Source organism: Sesamum indicum, linkage group LG9 (genome assembly GCF_026168435.1).
Source record: "Sesamum indicum cultivar Baizhima isolate 11 linkage group LG9, ASM2616843v1, whole genome shotgun sequence".
NCBI classification, from domain to species: Eukaryota; Viridiplantae; Streptophyta; class Magnoliopsida; order Lamiales; family Pedaliaceae; genus Sesamum; species Sesamum indicum.
Genome location: NC_142665.1, coordinates 1048789 through 1063061, shown reverse-complemented (window position 1 = coordinate 1063061; position 14273 = coordinate 1048789). Strand labels below are relative to the sequence as shown.

The 14273-nt window shown below is 35.1% G+C and overlaps 3 protein-coding genes across 3 annotated transcripts; all 3 read left to right on the top strand.

Annotated features, from left to right (window-relative positions):
* The first annotated feature begins 1420 nt into the window (after positions 1–1420).
* LOC105170030 (uncharacterized) lies at positions 1421–2642 on the top strand. The gene is made up of 2 exons (XM_011090612.3): positions 1421–1606; positions 2051–2642. Exons 1-2 carry the CDS (start codon positions 1474–1476, stop codon positions 2440–2442), a joined length of 525 nt encoding a protein of 174 aa, XP_011088914.1. The 5' UTR covers positions 1421–1473; the 3' UTR covers positions 2443–2642.
* Positions 2643–6017: 3375 nt separating this feature from the next.
* NAC090 (NAC domain containing protein 90) lies at positions 6018–7399 on the top strand. The gene is made up of 3 exons (XM_088884542.1): positions 6018–6211; positions 6367–6650; positions 6842–7399. Exons 1-3 carry the CDS (start codon positions 6049–6051, stop codon positions 7115–7117), a joined length of 723 nt encoding a protein of 240 aa, XP_088740668.1. The 5' UTR covers positions 6018–6048; the 3' UTR covers positions 7118–7399.
* A 1801-nt stretch (positions 7400–9200) lies between these two features.
* On the top strand, positions 9201–13850 carry VAMP714 (vesicle-associated membrane protein 714). The gene is made up of 4 exons (XM_011090614.3): positions 9201–9652; positions 10759–10949; positions 11496–11659; positions 13489–13850. The coding sequence occupies exons 1-4, from the start codon at positions 9430–9432 to the stop codon at positions 13580–13582; spliced, it is 672 nt and encodes a 223-aa protein (XP_011088916.1). The 5' UTR covers positions 9201–9429; the 3' UTR covers positions 13583–13850.
* Positions 13851–14273: the final 423 nt, after the last annotated feature.

Genomic DNA, 14273 nt, shown 5'->3' with positions numbered 1-14273 from the left:
ATAAGTGGAGATGGAATAGTTTCTTTAGGATGAACAATTATCTGCTCCAAAGTTTCAAGAATCATAGGCTCCCCCCAATGGCTATCAGAGGCCTGTGATAATTGGTTATAGTTGTTGACTACGCAAGCAACTAAGCACAATAAAGCTATCCTCGTTGATAGGGCTCATCCTAGTAGCACAGAAAGGTCTTGATTAAGTCTTATGCTCGACTCTTTGTGGCTTTGAAGAGGTCCTGCAATTGGCCTTAATTGAATGCTCTGAAAGAGTTAACATGTCAGGTCATGCAGATCCGTATAGCCAACGGGTGTGGATTCTATAGTGTCCAAAAAATAAGGTTTTAATTACAATGGCAGGTATGTCATGTTGATCATAAAGAATAGGGGCCCCACATAACTCGTAGAAATAAGTCGTGGCACAAACGGTAACACTCATCAATTTCTGAAGTAGTATCTTGATACGGTAGTTCACTGAACTAATCCGGTCCCTACATAATGACATTGGCGCTCTATGCTCTTAACATTGAGTTAGTCGTAATTGATCTTTCTTGTTTTCGAGTACTAATAGGGCAAACCCCTACCACCATCTTTGAGACATAGATACGGAGTACTGGGACTTTAATGACGGCATAGCACATCATTATCAACATAGGTCATTGTTGATTTATTTCATCCTATGTTCAATCCACAGGGACTAGACTGATTACCATAATGCTACCTACGTTACTAAGAGTTGGTTGGCGATCTATGTTTCCAGGGTTAACTTCATTTTTTCTTGACAAGAAACTGAATTGAATTACGTGTCCTTGAGGAAGACAGATAACCAACTACCCTCACGAATGGATTTAATGAGGTTCTGGATTTCTCTGACAAATATTTACTAGGAAACCATCTTGGGTTGTTGGAAGCTTCACAAATCTGCAGTTGCAATTGTAGTTTTCTTGTCCTAAATGTCACTGATCAACTTTATTAATCTGAGTTTAACACTGTCTTTAACTTTTCTCCTATTTATCTGTTCTTGCACTTGCATAATCAGACGGTAGAGAGAGATTACCAGTCTGTTTTCGGAAAGAAATTCCAAAGTTGCATAAATCCCAGTGAAACCCACAATACTGATCTGGGTGATTCCGACCAATCCTTGGCCCCCAATTGATAATTACCCATATTATGATCAAGGTAAAATAAAAAAGAACTTTAGATTGAAATTAAAAAATACTGAATCATCATCTTAGTATCTCATAAAGATTGCACCTGATATATATGAACAAGAAAATCTTAAAATTTTCATCTTTTTAATGGATTCAAGAAAAACTGATACTGCACTAGACATCTTTATTAACACCAACAACCTACTCAGGCATCTGGGCCCTTCATTTACTCTTGCTCTGATTCTTGTTGCAATATTTATAAGAAGCCCATTGCACTGTTCTTTTTCCACATTAACCACTGCACAAAACTATCAGCAATATTAGCATCAATGGGGATAAATCAAGTTTTAGTTGCCCTCTTCTTCTTCACTTTGGCTCTTGCAAATGCTGAGTCCTACACAAGCCACGTCCTCAAGGGATCTGTCGCTTGCCTCGACTGCCCTCGCCGTTCTGATCTCTCAGGTACGTTGTTAAAGTTACGTGATCATTTGATATTCTTGAAGTTTACTAAAGAGGGATCTCTAGTTGTACTTACTGCAATAGTAAAGAAACAAGAAAAACAAGATATGGACCGATGTTTTCCTCTTATTAGTGTAAGTAGCATTACTGAAGGAATATACGAAAGCCAGTTCGAATTTTCTATTATAAATTAATGTTGCAAATCGTATTTCAGTTATTATATATGTCCCGTATGTAGTACCTGCTAAACTCGCACTTATCTGCACAATGAAGCTACTGATGCTCGTAAGGTTGCCCAAATTTGTATGTCTATATATACACGTCAAAAACTGGCAAGTTTAAGGAACAAAACATCGAAAAATTGACAAAACTTATAAGCATCATTGACCTGACTTGGTAATCTGTTCTACTGCATGTTATGTTGTCTTACCTTATATCTTTCCTCAGGAATTCAAGTCCTAGTAAAATGCAACAAAGTGAAAAAGCTTGCCATGGCATACACAGAAGAAGATGGCACTTTTGAGACGAATCTCCCATCCGACAGCCCAAAAACAAGTGATCCCTCGAACTGCATGGCCAAGCTCATGGGAGGGCCTCACCAGCTCTATGTTGCAATGAAGAACTCCATCGTCCCAGTTGCTAAAACCGAGGAATCAGGGCATTTTACAACCTCAAAACCTCTTAACTTCTACAGGTCTTGCCCTGTGGAAGGCAAGTGTGGAGGGAAAGACACGGGATTTGATTCAGGCAAGACTGTGGATCTGCCTTTGCCTGGAGAGTGGGGGTTTCCTCCTACTAGCTATTATGCCCCATACCTTCCAATTATTGGGATACCCTAAAGAATTATGGTTTAGTTAGTTATAAAACAAAAATAAAATATTGTGTGTGATTTATGTTTAATTTGTTGTGTATTACTAAGTGAAAAATAAGAAAAAAGGATGGAGGGTTCTTTTTTTCTTTTTTTTTTTGGTACTTTATGTGTGTTACTCTGTATTTGTAGAGTGTGTGAAGTTAGTATGGAGTGTTTTGTTCAAATCAAGCATTTGTGTAATAAGTTTTAGAAAACAATAGAATGTTACTATGATAATATATAGGAGATAAACCAACAAAAATGTTGCCACCTATTATATAATTAAATAAATTATTTTCTTCTATTAATCAATGAAACGATTATGTTGTTATCCCAACTAGAAGCATTTAATATTGTTCTTTTTTCCAAAATGATTAAGACCTTGATCACCGTAGCTCCATAATAACACTTCAAATACTAGAATTTAACCTCAATATAACAAAGTTAAGCATTCTTTCTATTTTTAATAATATTCGAAATTCATATTTTCAGGAGCAACTCAATAATTCGAGCACAAAACCTTTTTATGAAAAGCCTCTCGTATCCAAAACTTGGGTGCGTGTTTATGTGCTGTCGGGTGCGCCTCTATAAAATAATAGTCGAAACTCGTGATATTTATGGGAAAATAACCAGCATCATGATCCATTGTGGGTCAACCCAATGGGCTTTGGTCCGCCAGGTTCCATTGAAATGTTCACAGGCCCAGTCCATCTTAATTTTTGAACAATGGGGGCCCAGGATCAGGTACAACCAGTCTACAGTATTTTCTTGCTTGGTGCACAGTGTGGTAGTGGGGTCATCACCTGGATCTCCTTTCACTTCTGAATTTCTCAGTGTATATATATATATACTAACCAACGTAGCACAATATTCTTGTGTGCATATAATAAATAAATTTTTATATTTAAAAATATATTATAAAAAAAATATTATTTAAAAATAAAAACATATATTTAAAAAAAAGAAAAAAATTAATTTAATCTATATATAAAATTTAAAAAGATGAATGAGTTAATTATCTCATCAGCTGAATCCTATTTCTGGATTCACAAGAAATTAATACAGAAATATTATTAACCACTATTTATGAATGTAGATGGTCTTATTAATATATATATATTACTCGAACAAAATAGAAAATAGACAATTAGCATAAAAAGGACAGCGACAAAGATGTTGAAATTAATTGATAGCCACTATTGAAAAAGTAAGCTGCCACTTCTAAGAGGTTATTTAATTAAATTTATTTTAGGTAAAAAGATTTTATTTCTTATGAAATATAAATTAGAGTTTTACCATGTAATTAATTTATTTCATATATAACTACTTTTGAAATGTTTGAAAAGAATATCATACTATTTAAAAACAATATTAGCAGCAATAATCATGCAATTAATTAAAATTTCATAAATAAGTATGAGATTAAGGGGTTTTACTGTTTTGTATGAAAATTTGATATTTTAATTCACTTATAGTTATATAAAGAAAATGAATAGGATTTATATCTGCACAGGCACGCGGAGGGAGTCCTATGGTTTACTTTGTCAAACTGCCTATTTCATTTCATTCCATTGCTTCATCACATCAATCATTAACCCTACAATACAATAATAATGGCTTGGAACTTTTTTTTTTATGTCAAAACGAGTAAGGGATTAACAAAATACTACTTTTTTAATTGGTGAAATGCAATGGTATCTTTTTATAAGATAATTTTACTAAATCGAATCCAATTAAATGAGTTTGTTTATGTTATTAGATTCTTTATTTAATTATAAAGAGTAATTTTGATTTATTTTAAATTATACATGATCGTAGTTACGGACTCATATTCTGAATGATAACTATTGTTTGAATTGATTGTTTTACAGCGACTAGATTCGTATAAATCACAAAATATTGATATAAAATTAAAAATTAAGATATTTAAATAATATCGTATGATATATATATATAATTAAAGATATTGGAGTGGACTTTGGGGGTGTTGTATTGACTTCACTCTGACCACATAAAAACACGAAACTGTTAAATAAAAAGAGAAAATGGTATTTATACAACATGGACTCAACACGAATGGATTAACGAAATCCAACAGTTAAAAATGCCCCAACCAGAAAGGAATTGCTGCTCCCACCTTAAATCCATAATAACTCTGAATTATATCTTCTTATACGATGTATTATGGGATCTTAATACGAATTTATGTAACATAGTTGATCCATAATTTTGATTCCGAATTATGATTGAAATCAGATATATTACTCTTTCCATGTCTTTCTCATTAAAGAAAAAGATCAATAACAAGATTTATCTTATTCTGATTTAACATAAATTCAAAACAACAATTACTTCTTCCATGCTTAAATACAACAATTCACTAAATCCAATGGACACAAAAGTTTAAATCTTCTCTTTTTTTCATTCTCAAATGGCATGGATTATATTGCATCTGCATAGTATAAATTAACTATTAATATACTTCTCGTTTGATTAGTACCGTAACTATATTATATTTTGGGAGGAAACCCATCAATAGTGAGCTCAAATAATAAATTCTAATTAACTATTATAGAGAATCGTGGGTTCAAAAAATCCTTAATAATACAAATCAGTATTACAGAAGTATAAAAACAAATATTTACAGATTTACAAAGAACAGTAACGGATAAAACGAGAATAACAAAATGTCAGGCTCAGGAGCTAGATCTGATGAAGGGGTAGCCCACAACCACCAAGGTCGGCAACCGCACACCGATTGCTAAAACCCAAATCGCACCACCAAGGCCCAGTCACATAGACTCACTCAAGCTACCACTTAGAACCATAGAGGAACACTCAAAACCATTGAAAAAATTCCACTCAGGAATCTTAGTTCATGAACAATTGTTAACAAGGGAAAGACAATTTCTATTTTTAGTTATCTCTCTTATTCTCAGTGTCTACCGATCAAGACCATCGAAAGTATTTATAGAAAGTGAACATTTATACCAGAGAACGGCAAAGGAAGAAATCGAGAAAAGAGAAGCGAAAGGAGACAAGGAGACAGTGAATCAGGGTTAGGGTAAAAAATATTTCCTACAATATATTTGGAAATATAAAGAAAAGTAGGCAAGTCGGATTAATGGACCGAGTAGATTAAAATGGGCTAGTCAAGAGATGGGCCAAAAACTTGAACGAGCCGGACTTCAACTTTGGGTTTAACCATATGAAGTGTGGGGGTCATGCGTGGTGTGGGTTAGATTTTTTCAATTTGAGTCATAAATTATAAAAAAAATATAAAATTATACTCGTTGTATAATTAATTTAATTTCAATCAAATTCGATGTTAATTAGTGTTTACTCCGTAGAATCCATATTTAAACATAAAACCCAGAAGTTGCACAGAGGATTTGATTGACTAGTTCATCATCATGATTATGCTAAGCCTAAACCCGCAACTCAACTTTCTTGGGTTTACCGCGTGGGGCGTTCCCCACAACACACAATTTTCTCATTTCACTCGGAAACTCCCCCTTTGTGCCCATCTCTCTCTCTCTCTCTCTATATATAGAACAAACCCACATCCTATCCACAAGTAGAATAAGGCAAAAACATGGCTTCAGAAATCTTGCAACCAGGTGTTCGCTTTTACCCCACTGAAGAAGAGCTCGTCTCCTTCTACCTCCACAACATGCTCCAACACAATAACAACAACAAAATACGTCGGGTTATCCCGCTCCTCGACATCTACCAGCTCCACCCCTCCCAACTCCCTAGTACGTACCATTCTTCAAACATATTTTTCCTATATAAATGCCACATTTTTTGATAGATAGACACGGCAGCACGTGTTTCTATATGTCAAAATTATTGTATGCATAACTTTTTCACTTTTTCAACTCTGATTTTTTTTTTTTTTTTGGGGGTATAGAGCACTGTGGAGAGCTGTGCCGGGGGGACACGGAGCAATGGTTCTTTTTCGTGCCGAGGCAGGCGAGAGAAGTGCGAGGCGGGAGGCCGAGCCGGACGACGGCCTCCGGATACTGGAAGGCCACTGGCTCGCCGAGCTACGTTTACTCCTCGGATAATAAGGTGATTGGAGTGAAGAAGAGCATGGTTTTCTACCAAGGGAAAGCTCCCGCCGGAGCAAAAACTAAGTGGAAAATGAACGAGTATAGAGCCATTAAAGAAGATTTCTGCACTTCTATCCCCGTGGTACTTGCTCATTTTCTCTCATCACAACCGGAAAATTCTGACTCGAATTGGGATTCAGTTAAACTCAAATTAACCATATATATATAATCAGAATATTACACTTGTAACGTGATTCGTGAATAATTTAACCTACTCTTGAACTAAAGAAATCGACCAATTGACTAAAGAAGTTTTGTAAATATTATTTGCAGCTGAGGCATGAGGTGAGCCTGTGCAGAGTATACGTTGTATCGGGGAGTTTTAGGGCATTCGACCGACGCCCTACTCATGTAGCAGCAAATTCCATCTCCAAGGAAGTGAAGATTGTTCAAGAAAATGACAAGATTACTCTTTCAACTAATGAAATTGCAGGAATGTTACAGGAGAGAAGTTGGTACTCATACTCAGAAGCAAACCACAGTGTGGAAAATTCAAGCGAGATGATCAATGGAGTGGAACATTTGATGGAATGTGATGAAGATGTCTAGTCACATACATAATGACAGCTACACTTCTTGTCTTGATTGTAAAATGATCACAGTGTTAGTACAAGTGTTTGTGAATCGGGACTAAGTAGTTTTAGTCAGGTTTAGTTGAACCTGATTCGAGCTGTAATTTTCGGACAAAGATGAAAAAGGGGTACTAATTTTATCTAGGAATAGTTAGGTACAAGGTTAAAAGGATTGACTTATAAGAAATGTAATCAGTTCTTGAGTCAAAAAGCTCAATTAGACTGGCTTGGTTATAGCATTTATTTTTGGATTTGGAAATTGTTATTAATTTTTAATGTATTTTTTGTTTTAATTCATGTATACATATTATGTATATATAATTAATTCTAAATACGTTTTATGTATGTAATATATAAACTATGAAATAAAACATAAAAAAAATCGATTTTGATTTTTTAACATTGGTATAGTAGTAAAGATCTTAAATATGGAGTCAGCTAACTGGGAAAAAAAAAAGGGGGTTTCTTTTTCTTTTTTTGTATATATATATAAAAATGTTAAATAATTTAAATTACGTTACCACATTAGTAAAATTTACGTTGTGCTGATGTTGCACATAAAAGAATTTCAGGGCAAGATTTAATTACTGATGATGATCCTAGTACAGTAAAAGGGAATTTCAGGGAATTGAACTAACATTTTTCAAAAGCACGACTTTTTGGAGAAATAAATAATAATGTAAATGGTGTTGAGTTTTCCATTTCATCTCTTCCATGTACGTACACGCTTTTCTTGTTTCACTTTTTCATTATTTTTAACGATTAATGAATTGCACTAACTTGTCAATTAATTATTAATTAATTTATTCTTTCATCCTTTTTTGTAATTATCTTTTTTCTCGATTTAGTGTCTCAATTAAAACCCAATTACTGGTTAATAATTAATATTTATTAATAGAGTAGATTGATTAGTATTATGAATATAGAACTCAAATTAAATATTAATGATTTTTATATCTCTTAGAAAACAATAAAGTCGCAAATAATAAGTTAAAAATAATAACTCTAAATACACAATAAATCAATGGTATTCAGACACGATATATATTTTATTTACTTATAAAATTACGCATTTAAACGTTGTATCGAAAATTCAGTAATAAAATATTTGTCTTTCTAGCTACTAGATAAAAAGCAAAAATAATTAATATTCATGAATTTCATTTTCCTCCATGGTGCTTGACTTTTGAGTTAGTTTTAGGTCAACATTTGGACAATCATTCATAAATTAAATTAAAATATTTATTGGGTCGAAGAAATCCGTGTTGGTACCCAACTCGACCTAAAAATAATAACTCCAAATACACAATAATAACTCGCCCCTTTCAATTCAACCTAAATTAATAATGAATTATCACCAAAATATTTTTGAAATTCTAAATTCAAATTAGTATAGAGTGTTGTAGTGAAATTGATTAGCCTACTTGGATAATATTAATTTTTATACCTAATTAACTTACACTATTGTGATGAATTTATTTAATATTAGACTTTGACTTTGTACTTATTAAATTCTTTTTGTAGTCTTTCTTATTATACAATTGACCATTTCTTGAAAATAAAAAAAGGGCACTCATATCTTAGCTGTCCGCCATTATCCAATTTCCACTTATATTTTCTTGGCCAGCAAATTCAATATTATTACACGGGCAGTCATCACAACCCCCGATTATCACATCTTTAATTTTCTTTGACCCTAACGTTTTTTTTCCTCTTTATATAGGAAAAGAAATTAGGATGACACGTTATACATACTTAAAGTAAATATATTCGTACACGTCTTTTATTGGTAATAAAAGGTAAGGGAGAGACAATCAGCGTAGCTACTTTGATAATTAGATTTAGACGAGAGCATTGATTTTAATTTACTACACAAGTCAACTGTCAACCAATTAAAATCAGCTACTTAAGTAGGATTATTATTGGACCAAGCCCCATTCTCTAGTCCCTGAGGCCCATATTGGGCCCAACTTAGTGAGTTTGATTATTGGGCTGTAGAGTAGGGAGTCCAATAATATATTTCCTGAAGATATTTTGGCAGTTTTTTTCTTGGTAAATTAATTTGTACAGTTCCCTGTCAGATTTACTCTTTACAATTGGCTGTCACTGTTTCAGAATTCTCCATACCGAAACCTTCGACCAATTTGACTGGCCGGTCAAGCTTTCCGTTCCTCCCAATTCGAATCCTCTGCTCTCTCCCAAACCCCACCCAATAATCGCATGCTTGTTGATTGATCATATGGTAACTATTGATTTATGAAAGTTTAATTGCTCACTCAAATATTGCGGATGGCGATTCTGTATGGTGTGGTGGCGCGTGGGACGACGGTGCTTGCGGAGTTCAGCGCCGTCACGGGGAACACTGGCGCGGTGGTGCGCCGGATACTGGAGAAGCTATCCGATACTGAGTCTGCCGAGTCGAGGTTGTGCTTCTCCCAAGATCGCTACATCTTCCATATCCTCCGGTCTGATGGCCTTATATTCCTCTGTATGGCCAACGACACCTTTGGAAGTAAGCCTCTATTTCGGAACGAGAATTTAATCGAGGTTTTCATATTGAATTCCGTATGAGTTGTTGAATTTGCGGTTTAGGGTTTAATGTGTTTCGTGCCCCTGCTTGGTGTGGTTTGGGTAACTATATTGATTATTGGGTTTATTATGTTGTATAGTTTTGGTTTTTCTTGTCAGGAGAAGTGATTTCTTGGATTGCCTGATATGTTAACACTTTCTGAGTTTCTATTAACCATATTAGTTTGGATTCTTTTTTGAATTTTGAGATTGACAGTAGGAGTGCCTGTATGGTTATGTCAAGGTTTACATGCCTCTGATTTCTTGAATTCGTAGCAAGCTAATCCAATGAGTAAGACTACAGTTAGTTCAACCCGTGTTGTTATTGTTTGCGGTAATAAACTGAGTGGTATCAGGGTTGTGTTGTACACGACCAAACATGTATTGTGGCCTTAATTACATGGTATTGTATATGTAAATTTGTCCGAGAAACATCACAGTTATATTTGAAAAACTACAATTCTGGTTAATGGATCTCTTACCAGTTTCGTTCACTCATATGCTTGAATGTCAGCACCAAAGAAATTGATTAACCGATCAAAAAGTATGTTGGCATGAATCTATTCTAACGAAACAGTTTAAGTCACCCAGCCCAAGTTTGAGAATTACAGTGGACTAGGTTTGGACTTTGCCTCTATCCTCTGATCAATGATCGGAACATGCCCGCAAGCAGTCAGACTGATGATGAATGGGCTTAAGGAAATACACTTCACAGTGGATGTACTTGTTTCACCGTGGTGGTATTCCAGTTCTTTATGGTGCATGAGATCCATGGTAATGCCATGAACCAATAGTGAAATTAGAATTGTAATTATTAATGTTATAGACAGGAGAAGTTCTTTTAGGATCTTTACTTTTTGTAGTCTCTTTATTTTAGCAATAATATGACTATCTTCATCTTTGTTATACCCGTCTCTTTCCATTTACTGAAATTTCACTCCATTGGATATTTTGTCAGAATTTTGAGAAAGAATACTTTTACCCGTATGCACAAACCCTGTCTATTTGTGTATCTTTAATATGTTTGTTTATTTTGACACTTGTTTCCAGGGAGAATCCCATTTTCATATCTTGAGGATGTTCAGATGAGATTTATGAAGAACTATGGGAGAGTGGCTCCTTATGCACCTGCTTATGCTATGAATGATGAATTCTCAAGAGTGTTGCACCAGCAAATGGAGTTTTTCTCCAGTAATACTAGTGCTGATACGCTCAACCGTGTCAGAGGGGAAGTTAGCGAGGCAAGCATAAGTTGTCACCTTTTCTTCTTTTTCATCATCTTCAGAAGTAAAAGTGAAATGGATTGACAAAGATTCTGTGTTTATGTTCTATTATTTAAGTGCAATGTGAGTGGAGATTGTTACATGGTATGAAATCTTGGAAGTAACACAGTAGACCAATTTAACAGGAGACCAGCTTTTTTGTTTGTTGGAAATATAACTGCAATTGAGTTCTGGGTGTTTGATGCATTTAACTGGCCTGGTCATCCTGGGACTGGAAGGCCTTGAAGTTGTTTCATGCTTACAATTTGTCCTCACCTATAACATGTCAAAGTACAATGTATGTCCTACTTTCTGCAATCCTATTATAATGTCATGCAGAAAACCCTTTCTTTCTATTTACAAATACCAGTTATATAGGAATGTAGTAATGATAGAGTAATAACATATCCAGGGATACTTTATTATGCTATTTCTTTCCCTGTCTTTGACTCTTTGGTGATATAGCAATTTTGTTTGTCGTTATACTGAATTTAATGCACATGACAAATCAAACATGGTATTCAGGTGCGTACTATAATGGTGGATAACATTGACAAGATACTAGAGAGAGGTGACAGGATTGAGCTTCTTGTTGACAAAACAGCGACCATGCAGGATAGTGCATTTCACTTCAGGAAACAATCTAAGCGTCTTCGACGAGCTCTATGGATGAAAAATGCTAAACTCCTGTAAGTATTACCATGTTTTATCAGAATTTTATGCTTTGTAAGAAGATTACAGTCTTTCTTTGTGAGTATCTAAAGTCACTGGACTGAAAATGGCTTAAGGGAAATCCTGGTAACACCCAGTGCACTTTTTCCAATATTTTATCTTTCTCAGACAGGTATTTGTCGACTATGCGCCTTCCTATGAGAGAGCTAGATAAAAGAACCATTTTACTTGGGCCAACATAGAAGTACTCATACAATTGCGAATGCAGATGTTCTAACTTTTTTCTGATAACTGTTTTCCAGATCTTTCTTGACCTTAACTGGTAGTGCCTCTATTGCAAATTTGAACCTCTTGGCACAAAGTCAACAGTCATATTTGTTATCTTAGGTCCGACTACCATAAAATGGGAAGACAAAGGAATCTATCGTTTAGTTTCTTACCATAGTTGTTAATGGGGCATGGCATGCCACGGCGCAAAGGTGTCCTAGAGCCATGGCACAAGGCGAATGGTCGCGCATTTTTATAATACAACGCAAATTTGCATAAGTAAATTATATATTCATATATTAATATATCTTTTAACTACAAATTACACAAACAATTAAATATAAATATTAGAAATTATATTAATGATTGTATCATAAAATAAATGAGTAAAACAACTAGTAAGGGTTTTTCTCTTCCTTTCTGTTTTTTTTTTTTTCAAAAAATTTTCTTTTACATTATTGTGTAACTTTTTTTAAAAAAAAGGTTAAAAACATTAAAGAAACTCTATTTTCTGTTACTTTCTCGTAAATATTTATTCCCTTTTTCTTTTCTTTTCTCCTTGTGTGAAACCTAGTTCCCCTCCTCCGCTGAAACCCTAGTTTTGCGCAGCAGCCGCCGCCGCCGCCGAAGTCCCAGACCGGCGTCGCCGGCGGAACCCTAGCGCGGCGCAGCATTCGTGGGCGCTCCGCGCCCCTGTAGCGCCCTCTGCCACTACCGCGTCTTTGAAAAACTGGGCTTGGCCAGACGCTTGCAGAAGGCGCGCTTAGCGCGCCTTTCCGCTGCCATGACAAAGCCCTGCACCATTTTCTGAAAATGGCGCTGGGCTTGCGCATGGTGCGCCATTAATAACTATGTTCCTTACATATACCAGGTCATTTTCAATCATCAACTTTCTTTTCAGTTAATTGCCTGCTGAAATAAGTTTTCTGTACATTTTAGACTTTTGCAGTAAAATTAAATATAACTGCAGATTAAGAAGAAGGCAACGAAATAAAATTAGAAACTTATTTTATCCCCTGGTTTCCTGAAGTGAGCGATATTTGTACACAAGGGGTAACCACATGGGCCTAGATTTCCTAATGAACAAAGTACTTGATACGATAATTGAACCAAACTAAACTGTCGGTGTATTGATTTCTCCATGACAAGTTTCTGCTGGCCCAACTGACTATTTGGGGCATCATCACAATTTGACTGCATTTCTCCCGAATGGCTACATATCTGCTGTTTGATTAGACCTGATTTTTACCTCATCATTGGTTAACAATTGAATTCAGATTTGTTGGCATAAACTAACACAAAGACGGTCCTTGTACAAGAATTTCAAACTATATAGAATCTTTAAAGTTACATTCGTTTACACAATGTTGTTGTGCTTCTAGGTGCCTTTAAGAAGTTGATGCTATTTTCTCTATGCACTGCTTGTCTTGAATGTTTCAGTTACAAATAAGGAATGTGCTTGGGTTAATTGCTGACTATAACTGCTGCATCAGATATTCAGTCTTTAGATAAAGGTTCTTCGGTTATCAGCTTTAGCTTCATCGGTGTTTTGATCTGTAATTTTTATGCTTCTTCACAGGGCCATGCTGACATGTTTGATTGTTGTACTCCTGTATTTCATCATTGCTGCTGCATGTGGAGGCATCACTCTACCATCTTGTAGATCAAAATAATATCTTGAGATATGCCTTGGGCCATCCCACTTGACATATCCAAGTTGTTTCAGCGAAAGCCTAAAGAATGCCCAAATGGTTGCTTCCTTTGAGATGTTCACGGAACTATGCCGTTGCCAGATAATTTACTCAATTATGTTGTTGTGGGCTGTAAAGTATTTTGATTGAAAAGCATGATTACATTTAGTATATTGTCGTCAATATCTTATTTTGTTATGTATATCATACACTGCTGGAAAGATTTCTTTTACCGACTATTGTCTTCGAATCTCAGAATCCTTTTTTATTAGTCTGTATCTAAAAACATGTACCTATACAAATCCAGAATGTAATAATAAAAGTCTACTGGTTTATGATTGTGATTGGCATCTGATGGGACTGATCTCCTTCAAAGTGAAGGCAGCAGTATTACGTCACTGGATAAGCAGCAAGCGTATGGAGCATCAAGTACCATATCCAACTCGCTAAATTAATTAGTCAAACAATGATTATCATATAGAAATTAGAACTGTCCGTTCGCATTCTAAAATTGTCCAAAATAATCGAAACAAATCAGAACGGATCTGTTCTTGTTCTCGAAATCCCAAAGTCAAACTGTGGAGGTGTCATTACAGTATCGTCTAATAGAAGTTAAATGGGTTAAGATAGGCAGCATTTGATGTATTAATATTACTATGTGATGCAGATCTCG

Bases quoted from the DNA above. Each gene is read 5' to 3' on its own strand.
- LOC105170030 (XM_011090612.3), top strand. From the start codon at position 1,474: ATGGGGATAAATCAAGTTTTAGTTGCCCTCTTCTTCTTCACTTTGGCT. The intron at 1,607-2,050 runs GTACGTTGTTAA...ATCTTTCCTCAG, and splicing joins TCGCCGTTCTGATCTCTCAG to GAATTCAAGTCCTAGTAAAA.
- NAC090 (XM_088884542.1), top strand. From the start codon at position 6,049: ATGGCTTCAGAAATCTTGCAACCAGGTGTTCGCTTTTACCCCACTGAA. The intron at 6,212-6,366 runs GTACGTACCATT...TTGGGGGTATAG, and splicing joins CCACCCCTCCCAACTCCCTA to AGCACTGTGGAGAGCTGTGC. The intron at 6,651-6,841 runs GTACTTGCTCAT...TATTATTTGCAG, and splicing joins TCTGCACTTCTATCCCCGTG to CTGAGGCATGAGGTGAGCCT.
- VAMP714 (XM_011090614.3), top strand. From the start codon at position 9,430: ATGGCGATTCTGTATGGTGTGGTGGCGCGTGGGACGACGGTGCTTGCG. The intron at 9,653-10,758 runs GTAAGCCTCTAT...ACTTGTTTCCAG, and splicing joins GGCCAACGACACCTTTGGAA to GGAGAATCCCATTTTCATAT. The intron at 11,660-13,488 runs GTAAGTATTACC...GCTTCTTCACAG, and splicing joins ATGAAAAATGCTAAACTCCT to GGCCATGCTGACATGTTTGA.